We start from the raw sequence: 25,724 nt of genomic DNA, 5'->3' as shown, positions 1-25,724 counted from the left end.
GTTCCACCACAATTCCCCCATTTCCCACCTTTCTGCTGGGAGCAATCCCAAATCATTCCAGGGTTTTTTTGGCTCCTCCAGGCCCCTCAGGATGAGCATCCCGGGCTGGGAAGTTTTCCCAGCTCCAGCAGATCCGAACCGGGGCCAAACTGGTGGGGAGGGGAGTGGGGGAGGGCAAAATGTGCAACTTTGTGCTCGGCTTTCTGTCCATGAAAACATCGGGATGGGGAAAATCAGCTCCTGAAGCTCTGGGTCACCCAACCTCTGCTCCAACGGATCCTCCCCGGGCTCGGCTCCCTGGAAAACGTGGAATTTTCACCTGCGCCCGCGGCTGGGCAGGGCAGCACGGCCACTGCCACATCTCCGAGGCAATGCCGGGATAAATCCTGCTCCGAGCACTGCCAGCGCTCCCAAAATCCTGGCATTTCCCAAAACTCTGGGATTTCCCAAAATCCTGGGATTTCCCAAAACCGTGGGATTTCCCAAAACTCTGGGATTTCCCAAAACCGTGGGATTTCCCAAAACCGTGGGATTTCCCAAAACTCCGGGATTTCCCAAAACCGTGGGATTTCCCAAAACTCTGGGATTTCCCAAAACCGTGGGATTTCCCAAAACTCTGGGATTTCCCAAAACCGTGGGATTTCCCAAAACTCCGGGATTTCCCAAAACCGTGGGATTTCCCAAAACTCTGGGATTTCCCAAGGTTTGGCAAAGGAATTTTCCCGAGATTCCCCCTGGAATTGTCCCTTTTCCGGGCTCTCCACGGAAGGACAGGGAATGAGGGGATGGGAAAGGTGACACCAGAATTCCAGGTAAGGAAAAACCGGCTCCACCAGGAACAAAATCCCTCCCAAAACACAAAATCCAAAGCGACGCTTCCGGCGATAAAACACCAACCCTGAGCGCTCCCCTCCTCTCCTCTCCGAGCGTTTTTCCTCATCCTCCCTTTCCCAAAGCTCCCGGATGAATAAATCCGTGGATTCCCGCAGTTCCTGCTTTCCATGTGAAGTTTCCAAAGCGCCCCAGGGCTCGGGGGAGGCTTTGGGGAAGGAGCCGCAATTCCAGCGGGGAAAATTCCTTTTTATCTTTGGTCTGCTTAGGAGAAAACCCCCGGGAACGCCCCCGGCTCTCCCAAATTCCACCTGGATGCGCCCCGGGGTTATCCAAGCGCTCCCAAAGCTCCAGGGAAGAGCTCCCTCCCTGCCTAGGAGCAGAAAAGCTCTCGAGGATTTGCAGTCTAGAGCTCATTCTTTAATCGGAGAAACAAAAAAAAAAAACCAAAAAAAAAAACCTGGAAAAAAAAAAACCAACCAAAAAAAAAAACCAAAAAAAAAGCAAAAAAACCCCAACCAGTGTAGGTGTTCTCCAAAAAACCCCCAAATAACCCCAAAAAGAACCTGATGCCACGTGCCAGGAAGTACCTTTTGTCCAACAGGAGCCTGTCCCGAGCTCGGCTTTGTCTCTTTTTGGGAATTCTCTGGGAAGTCTCCGGAGGGAGGGAGGGAGGAAGGGAGGGAGGGATCCGGCGGCTCTCCCGGCTCTCCCGGCTGTGCTGCAGTCCCGGGGCCGGGCTCAGCCTCGCTAGGCCTTGGGGCAGCCCTGAGTGTCCGGCTCGGGCTCCGAGGAGCTGCTCTCCGAGTCCATTTCGGTGCTGTCCTGCTGCAGCCGCTCCTGCAGCCGCGCACGCAGCCCCTGCAGCCGCCCCAGCAGAGCCTGGTAGTCAAAGTGGCCGCGCTTCTCCCCGAAAGGATCCTGGGGAAAAACGGGAATGACCAACGGGGGTGAGGGGGAGAGGTGGTGGGGTGGGAAAGGGGGAAATTCCAGGGGGAAAGGGTCAGTCTGGGGGGGAGAGGATGCTGGAATTTCTCCTGGGAAGGATCCTGAAATTCCCTCTGGGAAGGATCCTGAAATTCACCCAGAGAGGATCCTGAAATTCCCTCTGGGAAGGATCCTCCAACTCCCTATGGGAAGGATCCTGAAACTCCCCCTGGGAAGGATCCTGGAATTCCCTGTCTCCTAAAATTCCCCCTGGGGAAGATCCCGAAATTCCCCCGGAGAAGATCCCGAAATTCCCCCTGGAGAGGATCCTGAAATTCCCCCAGAGAAGATCCTGAAATTTCCCCTGGAGAGGATCCTTGAAATCCCCAGCTGTGCCCCACATCTGTCCCCAGCTGTGCCCCACATCCATCCCAGCTGTGCCCCACATCCATCCCCAGCTGTGCCCCACATCCATCCCCAGCTGTGCCCCACATCTGTCCCCATCCCCAGCTGTGCCCCACACCCGTCCCCAGCTGTGCCCCACATCCATCCCAGCTGTGCCCCACATCTGTCCCCAGCTGTGCCCCACACCCGTCCCCAGCTGTGCCCCACATCTGTCCCCAGCTGTGCCCCACATCCATCCCAGCTGTGCCCCACATCTGTCCCCAGCTGTGCCCCACACCCATCCCCAGCTGTGCCCCACATCCATCCCAGCTGTGCCCCACACCCATCCCCAGCTGTGCCCCACATCTGTCCCCAGCTGTGCCCCACATCCATCCCAGCTGTGCCCCACATCTGTCCCCAGCTGTGCCCCACATCCATCCCCAGCTGTGCCCCACATCCATCCCCAGCTGTGCCCCACATCTGTCCCCATCCCCAGCTGTGCCCCACATCTGTCCCCAGCTGTGCCCCACATCCGTCCCCAGCTGTACCCCACATCCGTCCCAGCTGTGCCCCACATCCATCCCAGCTGTGCCCCACATCTGTCCCCAGCTGTGCCCCACATCCATCCCCAGCTGTGCCCCACATCTGTCCCCATCCCCAGCTGTGCCCCACATCCATCCCCAGCTGTGCCCCACATCCGTCCCCAGCTGTGCCCCACATCTGTCCCCAGCTGTGCCCCACACCCATCCCCAGCTGTGCCCCACATCCATCCCCAGCTGTGCCCCACATCCGTCCCCAGCTGTGCCCCACACCCATCCCCAGCTGTGCCCCACATCCGTCCCCAGCTGTGCCCCACATCCATCCCCAGCTGTGCCCCACATCCGTCCCCAGCTGTGCCCCACATCCGTCCCCAGCTGTGCCCCAAATCCATCCCCAGATGTGCTCCAAATCTGTCCCCAGCTGTGCCCCACATCTGTCCCCAGCTGTGCCCCACATCCGTCCCCAGCTGTGCCCCACATCCATCCCCAGCTGTGCCCCACATCCGTCCCCAGCTGTGCCCCAGCCCCACCCTCACCTGCATGGTCTGGCCCTGCAGGTGCAGCCTCTCCTTGCACACGCCCTCGTAGAAATCCAGGTATTCCATGAAGGATTTCTCCATGACGCCGCTGGGGACGGGCAGGGCGGGCACGAGGTCACCCCCAGCGCCCCCCGTCCCCCTTCCCTCCCTCCTCCCAGCTTTTTCTGGGAATTGTTCCCCCCTCCCAGGAAAAGAGCTTTGATTTCCAACGTTTCGCACATTCCCACGTTCCCAGCTCCCGGGATCCGCCCCAAACCCTGGGAATTGCGGCTGGGAAATGGCTCCTGCTGCCCCCCAGGCCCCGGGATCTGCCCCAAGCCCCAGGAATTCGGGAATGACAGCTGGGAAGTGGCTCCTGGTGCCCCCAGCCCCGGGATTTTGGGAATGCCGGTTGGGAAGTGGCTCCTGGTGCCCCCCAGGCCCGGGATTTTGGGAATGCCGGTTGGGAAGTGGCTCCTGGTGCCCTTCAGCCCTGGGATTTTGGGAATGCCAGTTGGGAAGTGGCTCCTGGTGCCCCCAGCCCCGGGATTTTGGGAATGCCAGCTGGGAAGTGGCTCCTGGTGCCCCCCAGGCCCTGGGATCTGCCCCCAGCCCCGGGATTTTGGGAATGCCAGTTGGGAAGCGGCTCCTGGTGCCCCCAGCCCCGGGATTTTGGGAATGCCGGTTGGGAAGTGGTTCCTGGTGCCCCCCAGCCCCGGGATTTTGGGAATGCCGTACCGCAGGGGCTCGGGGCAGGGACACTTCCCCTCGAGCATGTCGCACACGGCCACGCGGATCGTCTCGTGCCGGATGCACTCGTTGTAGTTCTTGCTGTCCCCGGGGTGCCGCTCCTGGAAAACGGCTCGGGATGGTGGGAGCAGCACCCGGCTGTGCCCCACCGGCCCCTGAGGGTCCCTGAGCACCCCAATCCCAGTTATCCTGTCCCTGAGCACCCCAATCCCCGTTATCCCTGAGCACCCCAATCCCAGGCTCAGATCCCAGTTGCACACTCAGATCCCGGTTCCAGGCTTGGATCTCAGTTCCAGACTTGGATCCCGGTTCCAGGCTCAGATCCCAGTTGCAGGCTCAGATCCCAATTAATCCCAGGCTCAGATCCCAATTAATCCCAGGCTCAGATCCCAATTAATCCCAGGCTCAGATCCCAATTATTCCCAGGCTCAGATCCCAATTAATCCCAGGCTCCGATCCCAATCCCAGGCTCAGATCCCAATTAACCCCAGGCTCAGATCCCAATCCCAGGCTCAGATCCCAATCCCAGGCTCAGATCCCAGTTAATCCCAGGCTCAGATCCCAATTAATCCCAGCTCTCACCTGCTCGAAGCCGGGCTCGTTGTGGTACGGGTTCTCTGTCATCAGGGACTGGATGGAGATCAGCACCGAGGAGATGCTCTGGGCCGGGCTCCAGGCTGGGCCTGTCCACGTGCTGGGGCAGCAGAGACAGCCGTTAATTAATGAATTAATGAATTAATGAATTCATTAATGATCAGCACCGAGGAGATGCTCTGGGCCGGGCTCCAGGCTGGGCCTGTCCACGTGCTGGGGCAGCAGAGACAGCCGTTAATTAATGAATTAATGAATTAATGAATTCATTAATGATCAGCACCGAGGAGATGCTCTGGGCCGGGCTCCAGGCTGGGCCTGTCCACGTGCTGGGGCAGCAGAGACAGCCGTTAATTAATGAATTAATGAATTCATTAATGATCAGCACCGAGGAGATGCTCTGGGCCGGGCTCCAGGCTGGGCCTGTCCACGTGCTGGGGCAGCAGAGACAGCCGTTAATTAATAAATTAATGAATTAATGAATTCATTAATTAAAGCAGTGAACCCCTTGTGGCAGAGCCCAGAAACCTGGGGGAGCAGAGCTGGGCCTGAACTTCCCCTGGCACAGCCTAAAGTGTGTCCTGTCCTTCTGTCCTGTCCTGTCCTTCTGTCCTGTCCTGTCCTGTCCTGTCCTTCTGTCCTGTCCTGTCCTTCTGTCCTGTCCTTCTGTCCTGTCCTGTCCTTCTGTCCTGTCCTGTCCTGTCCTGTCCTGTCCTGTCCTTCTGTCCTGTCCTGTCCTGTCCTGTCCTGTCCTTCTGTCCTGTCCTGTCCTTCTGTCCTGTCCTGTCCTTCTGTCCTGTCCTTCTGTCCTGTCCTGTCCTCCTGTCCTGTCCTGTCCTTCTGTCCTGTCCTTCTGTCCTGTCCTGTCCTTCTGTCCTGTCCTGTCCTTCTGTCCTGTCCTTCTGTCCTGTCCTGTCCTTCTGTCCTGTCCTTCTGTCCTGTCCTGTCCTTCTGTCCTGTCCTGTTCTGTCCTGTCCTGTCCTTCTGTCCTGTCCTGTCCTTCTGTCCTGTCCTGTCCTGTCCTTCTGTCCTGTCCTGTCCTTCTGTCCTGTCCTGTCCTGTCCTGTCCTGTCCTGTCCTGTCCTGTCCTGTCCTTCTGTCCTGTCCTGTCCTTCTGTCCTGTCCTGTCCTCCTGTCCTCCTGTCCTGTCCTGTCCTGTCCTGTCCCCCTGTCCTGTCCCGTCCTGTCCATGCTCACCTGGGAGCAGAGCCTGACCCCACCTGGCCCCAGCCTAACCCCAAGCCTGGCTCACCCCAGGCAGCCCCTAAGCCCAGCTTACCCGAGGATACTGAGGCAGCCCCTGAGCTCAGCTCATCCCAGGCAGCCCCTAGGCTCAGCTTACCCCAGGATGCTGAGGCAGACCCTAGGCCCAGCTTACCCCAGGATGCTGAGGCAGCCCCTAGGCCCAGCTTACCCCAGGATGCTGAGGCAGACCCTAGGCCCAGCTTACCCGAGGATGCTGAGGCAGACCCTAGGCTCAGCTTACCCCAGGATGCTGAGGCAGACTCTAAGCCCAGCTTACCCCAGGATGCTGAGGCAGACTCTAAACCCAGCTTACCCGAGGATGCTGAGGCAGACCCTAGGCTCAGCTTACCCCAGGATGCTGAGGCAGACCCTGAGCCCAGCTTACCCCAGGATGCTGAGGCAGACCCCAGGCCCAGCTTACCCCAGGATGCTGAGGCAGCCCCTAGGCCTGGCTTACCCCAGGATGCTGAGGCAGACCCTGAGCCCAGCTTACCCGAGGATGCTGAGGCAGACCCTGAGCTCAGCTCATCCCAGGCAGACCCTGAGCCCAGCTCATCCCAGGCAGACTCTAAGCCCAGCTTACCCCAGGATGCTGAGGCAGACCCTAGGCCCAGCTTACCCGAGGATGCTGAGGCAGCCCCTGAGCTCAGCTCATCCCAGGCAGACTCTAAGCCCAGCTTACCCGAGGATGCTGAGGCAGACCCTAGGCTCAGCTTACCCGAGGATGCTGAGGCAGACCCTGAGCCCAGCTTACCCCAGGATGCTGAGGCAGACCCTAGGCTCAGCTTACCCCAGGATGCTGAGGCAGCCCCTAGGCCCAGCTTACCCCAGGATGCTGAGGCAGACCTTGCCGTTGCGGTAGAAGTTGGGGTTGAACCTGACGGTGTTGTTGCCCGTGGTCATGAGCTTGACGCGGGGCGGGTGGATGGGATAATCCGGGGGGCAGCGGAACAGGAACAGGAAGAAGCCGCCCTCGTAGGGGGTGTCAAAGGGGCCGGTGATCAGCGCGTGGATCTGCGGGAACAGCGCCGGGATGTTCCCAAAAACTCCAGTGTTCCCAAAAATCCCAGTGTTCCCAAAAATCCCAGCATTCCCAAACCTCCCAGTGTTCCCAAAAACTCCAGTGTTCCCAAAAATTCCAGTGTTCCCAAACCTCCCAGTGTTCCCAAACCTCCCAGTGTTCCCAAAAACTCCAGCATTCCCAAAAATTCCAGTGTTCCCAAAAATTCCAGTGTTCCCAAAAACTCCAGCGTTCCCAAAAATCCCAGTGTTCCCAAAAATTCCAGTGTTCCCAAACCTCCCAGTGTTCCCAAAAACTCCAGCATTCCCAAAAATTCCAGTGTTCCCAAAAATCCCAGTGTTCCCAAAAATTCCAGTGTTCCCAAAAATTCCAGTGTTCCCAAAAATCCCAGTGTTCCCAAAGCCTCCAGTGTTCCCAAAAACTCCAGTGTTCCCAAAAATTCCAGTGTTCCCAAACCTCCCAGTGTTCCCAAAAATTCCAGTGTTCCCAAAAATTCCAGTGTTCCCAAACCTCCCAGTGTTCCCAAAAACTCCAGTGTTCCCAAAAACTCCAGTGTTCCCAAAAACTCCAGTGTTCCCAAAAACTCCAGTGTTCCCAAAAATTCCAGTGTTCCCAAAAATTCCAGTGTTCCCAAAAACTCCAGTGTTCCCAAACCTTCCATTGTTCCCAAACCTTCCAGTGTTCCCAAAAACTCCAGCATTCCCAAAAATTCCAGTGTTCCCAAAAACTCCAGTGTTCCCAAACCTCCCAGTGTTCCCAAAAATTCCAGTGTTCCCAAAAACTCCAGTGTTCCCAAAAACTCCAGTGTTCCCAAAAACTCCAGTGTTCCCAAACCTCCCAGCGTTCCCAAAAACTCCAGTGTTCCCAAAAACTCCAGTGTTCCCAAAAACTCCAGTGTTCCCAAACCTTCCAGTGTTCCCAAAAATTCCAGTGTTCCCAAAAACTCCAGTGTTCCCAAATCTCCCAGTGTTCCCAAAAACTCCAGTGTTCCCAAAAACTCCAGTGTTCCCAAAAACTCCAGTGTTCCCAAAGCCTCCAGTGTTCCCAAAAATTCCAGTGTTCCCAAACCTTCCAGTGTTCCCAAACCTCCCAGTGTTCCCAAAAACTCCAGCATTCCCAAAAATTCCAGTGTTCCCAAACCTTCCAGTGTTCCCAAAAATTCCAGTGTTCCCAAAAACTCCAGTGTTCCCAAAAATTCCAGTGTTCCCAAAAACTCCAGTGTTCCCAAACCCTCCAGTGTTCCCAAAAATTCCAGTGTTCCCAAAAACTCCAGTGTTCCCAAAAACTCCAGCATTCCCAAAAATTCCAGTGTTCCCAAAAATTCCAGTGTTCCCAAAAACTCCAGTGTTCCCAAAAACTCCAGTGTTCCCAAAAACTCCAGTGTTCCCAAAAACTCCAGTGTTCCCAAAAATTCCAGTGTTCCTCACCTTGGTCATGTCGTGGGGATCAGGCACAACGAACATTCCCGGGGGCGGCTCCTTGTAAATGGACATGATATCCCTGGAAAAGGCGTCGGGAATTAACCGGGATCATCCCGGAACGGCTCCGGGGACAGATCCCTGCAGGGGCTGGGAAACCTGACCCAATCCCAGATTTCTGATCCAATCCCGGATTTCTGACCCCATCCCGGATTCCTGACCCCATCCCGGATTTCTGACCCAATCCCGGATTTCTGACCCCATCCCGGATTTCTGACCCAATCCCGGATTTCTGACCCCATCCTGGATTTCTGACCCCATCCCGGATTCCTGACCCCATCCCGGATTTCTGACCCAATCCCGGATTTCTGACCCCATCCCGGATTCCTGACCCAATCCCGGATTTCTGACCCAATCCCGGATTTCTGACCCAATCCCGGATTTCTGACCCCATCCCGGATTTCTGACCCCATCCCGGATTTCTGACCCAATCCCGGATTTCTGACCCCATCCCGGATTTCCAGCACATCCCGGATTTCTGACCCAATCCCGGATTTCTGCCACATCCCGGATTTCTGACCCAATCCCGGATTTCTGACCCAATCCCAGATTTCTGACCCAATCCCAGATTTCTGACCCCATCCCGGATTTCTGACCCCATCCCGGATTTCTGACCCCATCCCGGATTTCTGACCCAATCCTGGATTTCCAGCACATCCCGGATTTCTGACCCAATCCCGGATTTCTGACCCAATCCCGGATTTCTGACCCAATCCCGGATTTCTGACCCCATCCCGGATTTCTGACCCAATCCCAGATTTCTGATCCAGCAGAATTCCAGAGGGATCCAGCAGAATTCCAGGGGGATCCAGCAGGAATTCCAGGGGGATCCAGCAGAATTCCAGAGGGATCCAGCGGAATTCCAGGGGGATCCAGTGGAATTCCAGAGGGATCCAGCGGAATTCCAGGGGGATCCAGCGGGAATTCCAGAGGGATCCAGCGGAATTCCAGGGGGATCCAGTGGAATTCCAGAGGGATCCAGCGGAATTCCAGAGGGATCCAAGGGAATGCCAGTGGGATCCAGCGGGGATTCCAGAGGGATCCAGCAGAATTCCAGAGGGATCCAGCAGGGATTCCAAGGGGATCCAGCAGAATTCCAGAGGGATCCAGCAGGGATTCCAAGGGGATCCAGCAGAATTCCAGAGGGATCCAGCAGGGATTCCAAGGGGATCCAGCAGAATTCCAGAGGGATCCAGCGGAATTCCAGAGGGATCCAGCGGAATTCCAGAGGGATCCAGCGGGGATTCCAAAGGGATCCAGTGGGGATTCCAGAGGGATCCAGCGGAATTCCAGGGGGATCCCGGCCGGGCTGGCAGCAGCCCGGGACAGAGCAAAGCCGGGACCCTCCAGGGCACCGGGGAACCGGGGGCTGTGCCCGGGAGAGCCCCGGGACACCGGCAGGGCCCGGTGCTGTTCCCGGTGCCGTTCCCGGTGCCGTTCCCGGTGCTGTTCCCGGTGCCGCTCCCGGTGCCGTTCCCGGTGCCCAGCGCGGCTGCCGGGAGCCCGCAGTGCCGCAGGGCCCGTTACCGACCACGGGGCCGGGCCGAACGCCTCCGGGCTGGGCCCTGCGCTGTCCCTGCCGGTACCGGTACCACTGCCCCTGTCCCTGCCGGTACCGGTACCGGTACCGCTGCCCCTGCCCCTGCCGGTACCGGTACCACTACCCCTGTCCCTGCCGGTACCGGTACCACTGCCCCTGTCCCTGCCGGTACCGGTACCACTGCCCCTGTCCCTGTCGGTACCGGTACCGGTACCGCTGCCCCTGCCCCTGCCGGTACTGGTACCACTGCCCCTGTCCCTGCCGGTACCGGTACCGCTGTCAGTACCGCTGCCCCTGTCCCTGTTGGTACCGCTGTCCCTGCCAATACCGGTCCCGCTGCCCCTGTCGCTGCCCGTTCCGGTACCGGTGTCGCTGCCGGTACCGCTGTCCCTGCCCGTTCCGGTACCGGTGTCGCTGTCCCTGCCCGTTCCGGTACCGGTGTCACTGCCGGTACCCGTACTGGTGTCGCTGTCCCTGCCCGTTCCGGTACCGGTGTCGCTGTCCCTGCCCGTTCCGGTACCGGTGTCGCTGCCGGTACCGGTGTCGCTGCCGGTACCCGTACTGGTGTCGCTGCCGGTGCCGCTCACCGTTTGATCCGCAGCAGGCAGGCCGGGCTGGGCCGCTCGCTGTCCCAGTCGCCGCTGACCGTGGGGTCCCAGAAGGCGGAGTGCGTGAGGAGCGCGGCCCCCGCCGCCGCCGCCGCCATCGGGGCGCCGCCGCCGCCGGGAGCCGCGCCGCTGCCGGGAGCCGCGGCCGCGCCGAAACCCGCCGCCGCCCACAGCTCGGCGGGGATGAACACGCCGGGGGTCCCCGCGGCGCCCGGGGAGGCGCTGCCGCCGCCCGCCGCCAGCACCGCGGCCGGGGCCGGGGCCGGGGCCGCGTCCTCGGCCGCCGGGCTCTCCGCCATTGCGGCCTCGGCCCGCGCCGCTTCCGGGACTCCGCACCACCGAGGCGCGCGGCCAGAGCGGCCCCGCGCCGCCCACGCCGCCCGCCCCCGGCACCACAGAGCGGCGGCAGGAGCGGCCCCGCCGCAGGGCAGCAGGGGAGGGCAAGCCCGCCACGGCGCCCCCTGGCGGGCGGGAGGTCCGGAGGGAGACACGGGGCTGGGGTTTTTTGGGATTTTTGGGATTTTTGGGATTTTTGGGATTTTTGGGATTTTTGGGATTTTTGGGAATTTGAGGAACGGCGGGATCGCGGAAGGAAAAGGGTGGGAAAGAGCTCTGGGATCGGCGCTGGGCAGGGAACGGGGCTGTGGGAGATCCCGGATGCTGAGGGATGCGCAGCGGGCAGGGCTCGGGTGGGATGAACCCACTGGATCCTTTCCCGCTCGGGACATTCCAGGATTTTTCCAGGATTTTTCCAGGATCATCAGCCCTCAGCACTCACCGGGATCCCCGGAACCCCTCCCGGGACCGGGCAGCTCTGCCAGGGCTGGGGCCCTTCCCGAAATTCCAACCCAAACCTTTCCTGGCACAACTCCAGGTGCCGGACGGGCTCAGGGCTGGGGACACAGGGAAGGGCTCGATCCCCTTTGGATCCCCTCTGGATCCGCTTTGGATCCCCTTTGGATCCCCTTTGGATCCCCTCTGGATCCCCCCTGGATCCCCTTTGGATCCCAGCAGCGGGATCAGGCAGCAGCCAGCGGCTCCCAGCACCCCCAGGATGCAAAAGAGAGGTGGGAAAGGGGAAAAGGAACATTCCAGGAGCATCCCAGCCCCAATTCCAGCTCCAAGGGCGCTTTTGCTTCCCAGGGATCCGAGGAATTCCCAGGAATTCCGAGTCCCGTTTCCCCAGGGAGGATCAATGTAACTCCTCGCGCAGTAACAGTGTCCTTCTCCCTGGAACATTCCCAAAGGGCTGTCCCGGCTTTAAACGGACACATTCCTGCCCAGAATCCAGGGAATTTTCCCTTTCCAGCTGAGCCAGCATCTCCCGAATTCCTTCTGTCTTCACAGCCACGTTTCTCCACATCTTGCAGCTTTTGGAGCCGAGTTCTCCCCTCCCTCCTCCCCTCACAGGAATTCCATCCATCCCCATTCCCATTCCCAGGAATGTCCTGAGCAGAGCCACCCATCCCTGTGTCCCATTCCCATTCCTGTGTCCCATTCCCATCTCTGTGTCCCATCCCTGTGTCCCAATCCCATTCCCATGTCCCATTCCCTGTGTCCCATTCCCATCCCTGTGTCCCATTCCCATTCCCATGTCCCATTCCTGTGTCCCATCCCTGTGTCCCAATCCCATTCCTGTGTCCCATTCCCATTCCCTGTGTCCCATTCCTGTGTCCCAATCCCATCCCTGTGTCCCATTCCCATCCCTGTGTCCCATTCCCATCCCTGTGTCCCTGTGTCCCAATCCCATTCCCATGTCCCATTCCTGTGTCCCATTCCCATCCCTGTGTCCCAATCCCATTCCTGTGTCCCAATCCCATTCCTGTGTCCCATTCCCATCCCTGTGTCCCATTCCCATCTCTGTGTCCCATCCCTGTGTCCCAATCCCATCCCTGTGTCCCATTCCCATCTCTGTGTCCCATCCCTGTGTCCCAATCCCATCCCTGTGTCCCATTCCCATTCCCTGTGTCCCATTCCTGTGTCCCATTCCCATCCCTGTGTCCCATTCCCTGTGTCCCAATCCCATCCCTGTGTCCCATTCCCATCCCTGTATCCCATCTCTGTGTCCCATTCCCATGTCCCATTTCTTGTGTCCCAATCCCATCTCTGTATCCCAATCCCATTCCTAAATCCCATTCCCATTCCTGTGTCTCATTCCCATTCCCGTGTCCCAATCCCATCTCTGTGTCCCATCCCTGTATCCCATCCCCGTGTCCCATCTCTGTGTCCCATTCCCATTCCCTGTGTCCCAATCCCATTCCTGTGTCTCATCCCTGTGTCCCAATCCTATTCCCTGTGTCCCAATCCCATTCCCAGGTCCCATTCCCATTCCCTGTGTCCCATTCCCATCCCTGTGTCCCATCCCTGTGTCCCATCCCTGTGTCCCATCCCTGTGTCCCATCCCTGTGTCCCATCCCTGTGTCCCATTCCCATTCCCATCCCACATCTGGGATCTCCCAGCCAGCCCAGAAGCTGAAAAACAAACCCCAAGAAAACCCCAAATGGGCGATTCCTGGGCAGAAATCCTTCCCTTCCTCCGGGAATTCCATCCCCACCCTCTGCTCTCCAGATCTGGGCTGGGATTTCAGCCAATCCCCCATTCCCATTCCCTGTGTCCCATCCCTGTGTCCCATCCCTGTGTCCCATTCCCGTGTCCCATTCCCATTCCCTGTGTCCCATCCCTGTGTCCCATTCCCGTGTCCCATTCCCATTCCCTGTGTCCCAATCCTGTGTCCCATTCCCATTCCCATTCCCATCCCACATCTGGGATTTCCCAGCCAGCCCAGAAGCTGAAAAACAAAACCCAAGAAAACCCCAAATGGGCGATTCCTGGGCAGAAATCCTTCCCTTCCTCCGGGAATTCCATCCCCACCCTCTGCTCTCCAGCTCTGGGCTGGGATTTCAGCCAATCCCCCATTCCCATTCCCACTCTCCCAAAGCCTGGATGAAGCCCAGGAGGTGAAGAAGGAAGGCAGGAGCGGTGATTCCGTAGGGAATTGTGTTTTTATGTCGGGAGGAGCCCCCGGAGCTGTCACATGGCGAAGAGGATGAGGAATGCCACCATCAGACAGAAGAGCCCCATGGCCTCGGACAGCGCGAAGCCCAGGATGGCGTAGGAGAAGAGCTGCTGCTTCAGGGAGGGGTTCCTGCCAGGGAAAGAGCGGGGGAAATCCTGGGAATCCTGAGACAAACCCAGGGAAATCCTGGGAATCCCGAGACAAACCCAGGGAAATCCTGGGAATCCTGAGACAAAACAGCCTGGGAATCCTGAGACAAACTGGGGGAAAAATCCTGGGAATCCTGAGACAAACTGGGGTAAAAATCCTGGGAATCCTGAGACAAACCCAGGGAAATCCTGGGAATCCTGAGACAAAACAGCCCGGGAATCCTGGGAATCCTGAGACAAACCAGGGGTAAATCCTGGGAATCCTGAGCTAAACCCAGGGAAATCCTGGGAATCCTGAGACAAACTGGGGGAAATCCTGGGAATCCTGAGACAAAATAGCCTGGGAATCCTGAGACAAACTGGGGGAAATCCTGGGAATCCTGAGACAAAACAGCCTGGGAATCCTGAGACAAACTGGGAGAAATCCTGGGAATCCTGGAGCCCAGGGAGGGTCCCCAGAGCCCCCCAGAATGCAGGGAGGGTCCCCAGAGCCCAGGGAGGGTCCCCAGAGCCCCCAGAGCCCAGGGAGGGTCCCCAGAGCCCCCAGTGCCCCCCAGAGGCTGTGGAGGGTCCCCAGAGCCCCCCAGACCCCCCCAGCAGCAGCAGCAGCAGCAGCAGTGACCCTGACCTGGCGTAGCCGATGATGAGGCTCCCGAACACGGTGCCGATGCCGGCCCCCGAGCCCGCCACGCCCACGGTGGCGGCGCCGGCCCCGATGAACTTGGCGGCCGTGTCGATGTCCCGGGCCAGGGCACTGGAGCGGAACTGCCGGAACGGCTGCACCGGGAACGGCTGCACCGGGAACGGCTGCACCGGGAACGGCACCGGCACCTGCGGGGACACACCGGGACACTCAGGGACAGACAGGGACACACTGGGACACTCAGGGACTGCAGGGACAGACTGGGACACTCAGGGACACACTGGGACACTCAGGGACACACTGGGACACTCAGGGACACACTGGGACTGTGGGGACACTCAGGGACACCTCAGGGACACACCGGGACACTCAGGGACACACAGGGACTGTGGGGACACACCGGGACACTCAGGGACACTCAGGGACAGACAGGGACAGAGAGGAACTGTGGGGACACCTCAGGGGACACTTCAGGGGACACCTGAGGGCTGGCACCCAGCATGGGGAGTGGTGGGGTGGGGCTTGGTCCTGATCAGTAGGATCAAGACGAAGGATCAGGATGAGGATCAGGATGGAGAACGAGGATAGAGGATCAGGATGAGGATGGAGGATCAGGATGAGGATGGAGGATCAGGATCAGGGATCAGGATCAGGATCAGGATGGAGGATCAGGATGAGGATGGAGGATCAGGATGAGGATGGAGGATCAGGATGAGGATGGAGGATCAGGATGAGGATGGAGGATCAGGATCAGGATCAGGGATCAGGATCAAGACCAGGATGAGACACAAGCCCATGCCCAGGCTCACCTGTGTGCTCTGAGCCTCAGGCCTGCTGAATGCAGCCACGGACACGGGCCTGGCCAGAGCCCTGGAGCAGCAGCGGAACTGCAGGAACAGGGACAGCTCAGGGGAGATGGGGAATATCCCCAAATCCCAAATCCCACCCTGCCCAAACTGCCCTGGAACTGCAGGAACAGGGACAGCTCAGGGGTGATGGGGAATATCCCCAAATCCCAAATCCCACCCTGCCCAAACTGCCCTGGAACTGCAGGAACAGGGACAGCTCAGGGGTGATGGGGAATATCCCCAAATCCCACATCCCACCCTGCCCCAACAGCCCTGGAGCTGCAGGAACAGGGACAGCTCAGGGGAGATGGGGAATATCCCCAAATCCCACATCCCACCCTGCCCAAACTGCCCTGGAACTGCAGGAACAGCTCAGGGATGATGGGGAATATCCCCAAATCCCACATCCCACCCTGGGGAATATCCCCAAATCCCACATCCCACCCTGCCCAAACAGCCCTGGAGCTGTGACCATTCCCAGTGCCCTCTGCATGGAGATGTTTTCCCTAAAATCCGACCCAAACCCTTGCAGGGAGCAGAGATCAGCGTTCCCACAGCTGGATTTATGTGCACCAACCCTCAGGAAAACCCAGCTGGGTGATGGAGCGTTAAAATCCCCCCCAAAACATCCCAGCTGGGAGCCAGGACTGGAAAAGAGAGGGTGACCAGCGGAGGGTGTTTCTATTTCAGCCACTTGGATCAGCTCCACGAGCAATTCCACACACCCCAGGCTGAGCACAGCCAGGTGCCAGCCCCAGAAATTCCATCCCTCCCACGTTTCCACACGTTTTCCTCCTGGAAAGAAAGGGATTCCTGAGAAACTCGGTGGAAAAGCGGGAGCTGCTGCTGGGAGCAGCGCCGGGGCCTGCAGCTCAGTGCCAGCCACTCACATGGTGTCACCAGAGGTCACCTTGTTCCCTTCCTCGGGAAATCCCTGGGAAATCTGGGAAACCACAGCCCGGAGCCCACCCCAGCTGGGGGTGTGCAGGAGGGGACAGTGGGATAAACGCCACATTCCCAGTGGGAATGAGCCCAGCCCTGCCAGGGAGGGAACCTACCAGCGCTGGGGAGCTGAGGAGCGCCACGGGAGCCTGCATTTTGCTGGATCTGCAAGAAAGAACGAGGGGGATAAACCACAGCAAGGTTTATTAACCAAATTTACCGGCGGTGAATTCCCGGTGCCGCTGTCCCCAGGCGACCCCTGCGTTCACACACAGCTCGTGGTTCAGTGTCCCCAGGGCTGTGTCCCCAGCATGGCTCTGTGTCCCCAGCATGGCTCTGTGTCCCCAGGGCTGTGTCCCCAGGGCTGTGTCCCCAGCATGGCTCTGTGTCCCCAGGGCTGTGTCCCCAGGGCTGTGTCCCCAGCATGGCTCTGTGTCCCCAGGGCTGTGTCCCACTGACCCCGCCGTGTCCACGAGGCTTTGTCCCCAGCGTGTCCCCAAGGTTTTGTCCCAGCGTGACCCCAAGGCTTTAACCCCACTGCGTCCCCACTGTGTCCCCAGTGTGTCCCTGCTGTCCCCGAGGCTTTGTCCCAGGGTGTCCCCAAGGTTTTGTCCCCACCGTGTCCCCAAAGCTTTAACCCCACTGTGTCCCCAGCGTGTCCCCGTTGTCCCCAAGGCTTTAACCCCACTGTGTCCCCAGCGTGTCCCCGTTGTCCCCAAAGCTTTAACCCCACTGTGTCCCCAGCGTGTCCCCGTTGTCCCCAAGGCTTTGCCCCCACCATGTCCCCAAGGTTTTAACCCCACCATGTCCCTGCCGTGTCCCCAAGGCTTTGTCCCCACCGTTTCCCCGACTGTCCCCAGCGTGCCCCCAAGGTTTTCACCCCACCGTGTCCCCGCTGTCCCCTCGGCCTTGTCCCACCGTTCCCGTTAATCCCCGCTCGGTGCCTTCCCCGGGCCCCCCCCCTCCCTCCCACACCGGCGCCCTCACGACCCGCCGAGGGCAGCGCAGGCCCCACCGCCCGCCGGGCAGCGAAGGGCACGACCCCAGCGAGCAGCGGCCGGGCCCGCGGCTCTCGCCGGGAGCCCCGGAGGAGGCGGCGGGGGCGGCGGGCGCGGGCCCGGCCCGGGCCGGCTCCCACCTGCGCAGGGTCCGCTCGGGCCGGCGGCGGCAGCGGCTCTGCGGGGAGCGTCACCTTGGCCGTGTCCCCCCCGGCGTCCTCCGCGCCCATTGGCTGCCGCCGCGCGCGCGCGCCCCAACCCGCCCTCCCCATTGGCCGAGCCTCGGGAAAGCCCCGCCTTCCCGCATCCGGGGACGGCGGGAAGAAGGCGGGCGGAAAGGCGGGCGGTGATTGGTGAGTTGCGCACGCTGGGCGCTCGCTGATTGGGTGAGGCAGCTGTCAATCCGGCGGTGGGCGGGAAAGGGCGGGCGCCGTGGCGGTGCTGAGGGAGGGTTCGGGATGGAGGAAACCGCGGCGGGAGCGGGGAAAGGTCTGAGAGAACAGGGAAGGGTCTGAGGGAACGGGGAAAGGTCTGAGGGAACGGGGAAAGGTCTGAGGGAACAGGGAAAGGTCTGAGGGAACGGGGAAAGGTCTGAGGGAACGGGGAAAGGTCTGAGGGAGCGGGGAAGGGTCTGAGGGAACGGGGAAAGGTCTGAGGGAGCGGGGAAGGGTCTGAGGGAACGGGGAAAGGTCTGAGGGAACAGGGAAAGGTCTGAGGGAACAGGGAAAGGTCTGAGAGAGCGGGGAAAGGTCTGAGGGAGCGGGGAAGGGTCTGAGGGAACGGGGAAAGGTCTGAGGGAGCGGGTAAAGGTCTGAGAGAGCGGGGAAAGGTCTGAGGGAGCGGGGAAAGGTCTGAGGGAACGGGGAAGGGTCTGAGGGAACGGGGAAAGGTCTGAGGGAACGGGGAAAGGTCTGAGAGAACGGGGAAAGGTCTGAGGGAACGGGGAAGGGTCTGAGGGAACGGGGAAAGGTCTGAGGGAACGGGGAAGGGTCTGAGGGAACGGGGAAAGATTTGTGGGAACAGGGAAGGATTTGTGGGAGCAGAGAAAGATTTGTGGGAGCAGGGAAGGGTCTGAGGGAGCATGGAGAGGTCTGAGGGACCAGGGGAGGGCTGTGGAACCAAGGAAGGTTTTGTGGGACCAAGGAAAGAATTTTGTGACCAAGGAAAGATTTTCGGGACCAGGGAAGGTTTTTTGGGACCAGAGAAGGATTTTTGGGAGCAGGGAAGGTTCTGTGGGAGCAGAGAAGGTTCTGTGGGATGAGGGAAGGTTTTTTGGGAGCAGGGAAGGTTTTTTGGGATCAGAAAAGGTTTTTTTGGGACCAGGGAAGGTTTTGGGAATGTCCAGATTGGAACCCTGGGATGGTGGGAGGTTTCCCTGAATGGCCTTTGGGGTGCCTCCCAAGCCATTCCAAGATTCCCAGGAAATTTCTTTGGGAATTCCGCGATGTTTTTATCCCCTCCCCACATCAGCTTCACCTAAATCCTGCTTCAGCTTGGAATTAAAATCTTTTATTTCATCAGGAAAACGCCCCACGGGCAAAAATCCTGCTGCTCCTCCCGTGTCCGTGGGATGAGGAGAGAATTCCATGGAAAGTCCTGGAGCTACATGGTCCTGGCACGGGGACAAAAAGCACAAAAATTCCAATAAATTCCTGTGGAATCGCCCTTGAAAAATGTCAATTTTATCCCTGTGGGTGATGAGACTTGAGTGATTCCCTCCCTGATCCATGGAACCTGCGGATCCGAGGGCATCCAGAGGGATTTCCAGATGGAAAATGCTGGAAATGTGGGAGGGAAGGGATTTAAAGAAGGGTTTTCCTGCGGGACAGGGAGCTCGGCAGTGCCCGGTTTTCCTTGGATTCTGCTCCTTGCCTCCTGTATCCCACCCGAATTCCGGATTTTCCCTATCCCAATTATCTTATTCCCAATTTTAATTTATTCAGGGAATTATTCATCCCTTTATTTTGTTTTTTTCCCCCCATTGCTGAGTTTTTCCAGCTGCTCTTTCCAGAGATTTTGGGGTTTTTTCTCTCTGTTTTATCCCAGGAATTGCAGATTTTCCATTAAAAAGAAGGAAAAAGGGCAGGAATGGCTGGAAATTTGCTTTTTCCTTTGGTTTTCTTTTTTTTGGTGGGAATTGCCTGAAATAATTTTGGAAAAATCCCAAAATCCCAAATCCCATCCAGTTCTACTCCCTGGCCTTGGGAACTTCCAGGGATGGAGCAGCCGGGGCTTCTCTGGGAATGTGATCCCAAAAAAAAAAACCCAAATTTTTTGGGAATAAAGGGATTTTTGGGGATTTTCGGAACTCACGTGGCCCTGCAGAGCTCTCCCGACATCAGCCACGTCAGGAATTCCTGCTCCAAGAATTCCCTCAGCCCCTCGGAACCTTCCAGAGCCGGAAAACTGCAAAAAAAAAAAAAAAAAACCCAAATAAATTCCATAAAAACGGAATTAAAGGGGAAAAAAATTCCAGGTTTCAACATTCCCCTTCTCCCAGTCCTAAAACCACAGGGAATGTTGGGATTTAAATCTCCTGCTGGGATAAAGACCCTGAAATTTGAGATTTCTTCTGGAAACGAGGGGATTCCTGGGATTTTGGGAGTCCTGGGGGGGGGGATTTTCCAAGGGTTTGTTCCCAAAATTAAGGGAAGCACAAATCTCATCCTTTTCCGCAGCCCAAAGCCTCGTTTCGGGAGGTGTTTTCATGGAAAAGCTGGGAAAACACCAAATATCCCCAAATTCCATTAAAAAAAAAATCAAAAATCCTGAAATTCTGTAAAACACACCCAAAAAAAAATCCCAGAAATCCATTAAAAAACCCAACAAATCCCCCCAAATTCCATTAAAAAAATCCCCCAAATTCCCGAAATTCCGCACCAATCCCTCCCGATTTTCCCTTCCCGCTTCACCTCTGGTTTTCCTCGTTTTTCCAGAGCCACGCCAGGAATTCTGTGGCTCCCGGAGCTCCCAAATCCGATTTCTGCGGCGTTTTTTGGGGCTCGGCCTCTCTCCTGAGCGGCTCCGCGATGTCCCTGGAAAAGGAAAAGCTGGAGAATCCCGCGGATCCAGCAGAGGGTGCCAGAATCCCGCTTTTCCATGGATCCATCCATGAATCATCCGTGAATTATCCATGAATTATCCAGGAATTATCCATGGATCCATCCATGAATTATCCATGAATTATCCATGAATTATCCATGAATTATCCATGAATTATCCATGAATTATCCATGGATCCATCCATGAATTATCCATGGATCCATCCATGAATCATCCATGAATCATCCATGAATTATCCATGAATTATCCATGAATTATCCATGGATCCACCCATGAATTATCCATGAATTATCCATGAATTATCCATGAATTATCCATGAATTATCCATGAATTATTCATGAATTATCCATGAATTATCCATGGATCCATCCATGAATTATCCATGAATTATCCATGAATTATCCATGGATCCATCCATGGATCCATCCATGAACCCATCCATGAATTATCCATGAATTATCCATGGATCCATCCATGAATTATCCATGAATTATCCATGAATTATCCATGAATTATCCATTAATTATTCATGAATTATCCATGAATTATCCATGGATCCATCCATGAATTATCCATGAATTATCCATGAATTATCCATGGATCCATCCATGAATCATCCATGAATTATCCATGAATTATCCATGAATTATCCATGAATTATCCATGGATCATCCATGGATCCATCCATGAATTATCCATGAATCATCCATGAATTATCCATGAATCATCCATGAATTATCCATGAATTATCCATGAATTATCCATTAATTATTCATGAATTATCCATGAATTATCCATGGATCCATCCATGAATTATCCATGAATTATCCATGAATTATCCATGGATCCATCCATGAATTATCCATGAATTATTCATTAATCCATCCATGGATCCAGCCATGGATCCATCCCCGCTCGGGATGTGGAGCTCCCGCGGCTTTGGGAAAGGACGGGAGAGGCCAGGCCGGCAATGGGGATTTGGGATTTGGGAATGCCAATGGCTCTGGAAGGGATTTGGGAATGTTTTAGGGCAGGGATTTGGGAATGTTTTTGGGAAGGATTTGGGAATGTTTTTGAGCAGGGATTTGGGAATGTTTTTGGGAGGGATTTGGGAATGTTTTAGGGCAGGGATTTGGGAACGTTTTTGGGAAGGATTTGGGAATGTTTTAGGGCAGGGATTTGGGAATGTTTTAGGGCAGGGATCTGGGAATGTTTTTGGGAGGGATTTGGGAATGTTTTTGGGAGGGATCTGGGAATGTTTTAGGGCAGGGATTTGGGAATGCTTTTGGGAGGGATCTGGGAATGTTTTAGGGCAGGGATCTGGGAATGTTTTTGGGCAGGGATCTGGGAATGTTTTTGGGAGGGGATCTGGGAATGTTTTTGGGAAGGATTTGGGAATGTTTTTGAGCAGGGATCTGGGAATGTTTTTGGGAAGGATTTGGGAATGGTTTAGGGCAGGAATCTGGGAATGTTTTAGGGCAGGGATCTGGGAATATTTTAGGGCAGGGATCTGGGAATGTTTTTGGCAGGGATTTAGGAATGTTTTTGGGCAGGGATTTGGGAATGTTTTAGGGCAGGGATTTGGGAATGTTTTTGGCAGGGATTTGGGAATGTTTTTGGCAGGGATTTGGGAATGTTTTAGGGCAGGGATCTGGGAATGCTCCCTGGCTCTGTGGCAGGGATTTGGGAATGATTTGGGCAGGGATTTGGGAATGTTTTTGGGAGGGATCTGGGAATGCTCACTGGCTTTTCCTCTCGCGCCGGGCCAGCAGCCACTCCACGAAGTTCTTGCCCAGCACGTGGTCCATGGTGCGGCTGTAGTCGCTGGCCAGGGTGGCCTCTGAGTACCGGCGCTGCAGCCCGGGAGCGCCGCCCCTGGAGCGGGAAAAGCGGGATGGGATCAGGGATGGGAATGGTGGGATCCGCTCGGTCCTGAGCCTGGAGGGATCTGCTCAGTCCTGATCCCACTGGGATCCGCTCCATCCTGATCCCATCGGGATCTGCTCATTCCTGATCCCACTGGGATCCGCTCATTCCTGATCCCATCGGGATCCGCTCAGTCCTGATCCCATTGGGATCCACTCAGTCCTGATCCCATCGGGATCTGCTCAGTCCTGATCCCACTGGGATCTGCTCCATCCTGATCCCATTGGGATCTGCTCATCCTGATCCCATCAGGATCTGCTTAGTCCTGATCCCATCGGGATCTGCTCAGTCCTGATCCCACTGGGATCCGCTCATTCCTGATCCCATCAGGATCCGCTCAGTCCTGATCCCATCAGGATCTCCTCGGTCCTGATCCCATCAGGATCTGCTCATCCTGATCCTATTGGGATCCGTTCATTCCTGATCCCATCGGGATCCGCTCAGTCCTGATCCCACTGGGATCCGCTCAGTCCTGATCCCATCAGGATCCGCTCAGTCCTGATCCCATCGGGATCTGCTCATCCTGATCCCATCGGGATCTGCTCATCCTGATCCTATTGGGATCCATTCATTCCTGATCCCACCGGGATCCACTCATTCCTGATCCCATCAGGATCCGCTCATTCCTGAGCCCAGTGGGATGGGATAGTTCCTGACCCTGGGGATCCGTGGGATCAGCCCCCAGACCGTGGAATCCTCCCCAAACCCATGAGATCCCTCCCGAATCCCTGGAATTCTCCTGAATCCCTGGGATCCCCACAAACCCCCAGGATCCCCCATACCCATGGAATCCCTCCCGAATCCCGGGATCCCCCCGGGATCCCCCCTCGCTCCCGGCTCCGCTCTCACCCGGGGCCGCTCTGCTCCGTCCTCACCGCTCCCAGCCCGGCCAGCAGCAGCAGCGGCAGCGCCCGCAGCGCCATCGTCCCTCTGGAGCCTCCCTGGGGACCGCCGGGATCACCGGGATCACTGCCGGGATAACCGGGATCACTGCTGGGATAACCGGGATCACTGCCGGGATAACCGGGATAACCGGGATCACTGCCGGGATAACCGGGATCACTGCTGGGAAAACCGGGATCACTGCCGGGAAAACCGGGATAACCGGGATCACTGCTGGGAAAACCGGGATCACTGCCGGGAAAACCGGGATAACCGGGATCACTGCCGGGATCACTGCCGGGATAACCGGGATCACTGCCGGGATAACCGGGATCACTGCCGGGATAACCGGGATCACCGGGATAGCCGGGATCACTGCCGGGATAACCGGGATAACCGGGATCACTGCCGGGATAGCCGGGATCACTGCCGGGATAACCGGGATAACCGGGATCACTGCCGGGATCACCGGGATCACTGCCGGGATAACCGGGATAAGGGATCACTGCCGGGATCACCGGGATCACTGCCGGGATAACCGGGATAACCGGGATCACTGCCGAGATAACCGGGATAACCAGGATCACTGCCGGGATCACTGCCGGGAAAACCGGGATCACTGCCGGGATAACCGGGATCACTGCCGGGAAAACCGGGATCGGCACCGGGATAACCGGGATCGGCACCGGGATCAGCACCAGGATAACCGGGATCAGCACCGGGATAACCTCCGGGATAACCGGGATAACCTCCGGGATAACCTCCAGGATAACCGGGATAACCTCCGGGATAACCGGGATAACCTCCGGGATAACCTCCGGGATAACCTCCGGGATCACTGCCGGGATAACCGGGATAACCTCCGGGATAACCGGGATAACCTCCGGGATAACCTCCGGAATAACCTCCGGGAGAACCGGGATAACCTCCGGGATAACCGGGATAACCTCCGGGATAACCTCCGGGATCCCCGGGATCACCTCCGGGATCCCCGGGATCCCCGGGCCCTGCAGCCGCGGCCCAGCCGGGAGCGTTATCCCGCTTTATCCGCATCCGAGCGATCCCAAAAAAGCCGAAATCCCGATTTTCCTGCGCCGGGATTTCCCCCGGAATCCCGAATCCTCCCTGGGAAGATCTCCCTCCCAAACCCCGCAGGGAGAGGCAAATTCCCGCTTTTCCCGGAATTCCTCACCTCGCTCCCAGCAGCTCCCGCCGCTTCTGGAGCCGCGGGGCCGCCCGGGGCTGCTTTTATTCCCATTCCAGAGGGTAACCAGGAAATCCAACCGGGAATTGGGGCAATTCCGAGCTGGAAATCACCTCGGGAAATATTGACATTAATGGCAATTAACCATTTCCTCATCAGGGGGTTAATGGGGCTGCTCCACTGCTAATTCCATGGAAAACCCGCCCGGGATTCCCGGTTTTGCCATGGAAAATCCCCAGCCTGCTCCTGCTTCGGTGAAATCCTTGGATTCTGTCGCTGTTGGTTTGATCCAGGGATGTGCCAGCCCCAAATCCAGCGGTTTTTTCCCAAAAATGGCATCTCCGAGAGGAAATTCGGGATGGAGAGGGGCAGATCCGGTTTGGGATTCCCAAATCCTGGGTTGGGATTCCCAAATCCCTCTCTGGGATTCCCAGATCCTGGGTTGGGATTCTCACATCCCTGTCCGGGATTCCCAAATCCCTGTCTGGGATTCCCAAATCCATTTTGGGATTCCCAAATCCCACTCTGGGATTCCCAAATCCATTTTGGGATTCCCAAATCCCACTCTGGGATTCCCAAATCCCTCTCTGGGGTTCCCAAATCCTCTTTTTCGATTCCCAGCTCCCATTCCGGGCTCTCCAGCAGCGCTCCCGCTCCGGGGAGCAGAGCAGCATTCCCGATTTTCGCTCCAGCTCCCATCCCAGCATTCCCACGGGAATTGGTGCCCGGGGCTCATCCCCAGAATCCCGGGAATGTGGGAAGGTGGGAATGCTGCCTGGCCGGGCGGGAAAGGAGCTCCGGGAGCTGGGGGCGGGACAGGGATTTGGGAATGATCCCAACATCCCAAAATCCAGCGGGACGAGCCCGCGTCTCCTCATCCCACCGAACCTCTTCCCGCTTCTTCCCTGGGAAGGGTTTTCCTCCCGCGGGGACAGAGCTGCTGATCTGCGGGGCGGATCCCAATCCCTGTTCCCAGAATCCCGGGAAAACTTTCCCTGCTCCTTGGATCCCCATTCCCAGAAATCCGGAATCCTGGGAAAGCTCTCCCTGCTCCATGGATCCCCATTCCCAGAAATCCGGGATCCCGGGAAAGCTCTCCCTGCTCCTTGGATCCCCATTCCCAGAAACCTGGAATCCCGGGAAAGCTCTCCCTGCTCCTTGGATCCCCATTCCCAGAAACCTGGAATCCCGGGAAAACTCTCCCTGCTCCTTGGATCCCCATTCCCAGAAACCTGGAATCCCGGGAAAGCTCTCCCTGCTCCTTGGATCCCCATTCCCAGAAACCCGGAATCCCGGGAAAGCTCTCCGTGCTCCATGGATCCCCATTCCCAGAAACCCGGAATCCCGGGAAAGCTCTCCGTGCTCCATGGATCCCCATTCCCAGCAGCCCAGGATGTTCCAGCTCCATGAATCCCAGGAATATTTCAGCTCCATGAATCCCGGGGATATTCCCGCTCCATGAATCCCGGGGATATTCCAGCTCCATGAATCCCAGGGATATCTCCACTCCATGAATCCCTGGGGTATTCCAGCTCCATGAATCCCAGGAATATTCCCGCTCCATGAATCCCAGGGATATTCCTGTTCCATGAATCCCTGGGATATTCCAGCTCCATGAA

At 57.3% G+C, this 25,724-nt stretch overlaps 2 protein-coding genes across 3 annotated transcripts; both read right to left on the bottom strand.

Moving 5' to 3' along the window:
- Positions 1–14: 14 nt before the first annotated feature.
- UBE2Z (ubiquitin conjugating enzyme E2 Z) lies at positions 15–10,805 on the bottom strand. Of its 2 annotated transcripts, XR_009279676.1 has the most exons (8): positions 10,412–10,805; positions 8,234–8,306; positions 6,612–6,799; positions 4,532–4,643; positions 3,938–4,050; positions 3,218–3,308; positions 1,422–1,752; positions 15–297 (listed from the first exon to the last, which is right to left on the bottom strand). XR_009279676.1 is itself a non-coding variant. In XM_058858014.1 (7 exons), the coding sequence occupies exons 1-7, from the start codon at positions 10,729–10,731 to the stop codon at positions 1,582–1,584; spliced, it is 1,068 nt and encodes a 355-aa protein (XP_058713997.1). In that variant the 5' UTR covers positions 10,732–10,805; the 3' UTR covers positions 306–1,581. The 2 variants fall into 2 exon arrangements, 1 of the variants encoding a protein (XP_058713997.1); XM_058858014.1 differs by lacking the exon at positions 15–297 and having other exon boundaries at positions 306–1,752.
- A 2,611-nt stretch (positions 10,806–13,416) lies between these two features.
- Positions 13,417–17,281, bottom strand: ATP5MC1 (ATP synthase membrane subunit c locus 1). The gene is made up of 5 exons (XM_058858225.1): positions 17,170–17,281; positions 16,148–16,196; positions 15,051–15,128; positions 14,227–14,429; positions 13,417–13,578 (listed from the first exon to the last, which is right to left on the bottom strand). Exons 2-5 carry the CDS (start codon positions 16,184–16,186, stop codon positions 13,464–13,466), a joined length of 435 nt encoding a protein of 144 aa, XP_058714208.1. The 5' UTR covers positions 16,187–16,196; positions 17,170–17,281; the 3' UTR covers positions 13,417–13,463.
- Positions 17,282–25,724: the final 8,443 nt, after the last annotated feature.

Source organism: Poecile atricapillus, chromosome 27 (genome assembly GCF_030490865.1).
Source record: "Poecile atricapillus isolate bPoeAtr1 chromosome 27, bPoeAtr1.hap1, whole genome shotgun sequence".
Taxonomy (NCBI): Eukaryota; Metazoa; Chordata; class Aves; order Passeriformes; family Paridae; genus Poecile; species Poecile atricapillus.
The sequence above is the reverse complement of the archived record's forward strand: the minus strand, read 5'-3'. Positions and strand labels throughout refer to the sequence as shown.

What these genes read in the sequence shown, in the direction of transcription:
- UBE2Z (XM_058858014.1), bottom strand. Translation starts at nt 10,731, where the DNA reads ATGGCGGAGAGCCCGGCGGCCGAGGACGCGGCCCCGGCCCCGGCCCCG. An exon ending in TGCCTGCTGCGGATCAAACG is followed by an intron (nt 8,307 to 10,411) that starts GTGAGCGGCACC and finishes CGCCTTTTCCAG; the next exon opens with GGATATCATGTCCATTTACA. An exon ending in ACGAGCCCGGCTTCGAGCAG is followed by an intron (nt 4,051 to 4,531) that starts GTGAGAGCTGGG and finishes GCCGTTTTCCAG; the next exon opens with GAGCGGCACCCCGGGGACAG.
- ATP5MC1 (XM_058858225.1), bottom strand. Translation starts at nt 16,186, where the DNA reads ATGCAGGCTCCCGTGGCGCTCCTCAGCTCCCCAGCGCTG. An exon ending in CTGAGGCTCAGAGCACACAG is followed by an intron (nt 14,430 to 15,050) that starts GTGAGCCTGGGC and finishes GTGTCCCCGCAG; the next exon opens with GTGCCGGTGCCGTTCCCGGT. An exon ending in CTCATCATCGGCTACGCCAG is followed by an intron (nt 13,579 to 14,226) that starts GTCAGGGTCACT and finishes TTTCCCTGGCAG; the next exon opens with GAACCCCTCCCTGAAGCAGC.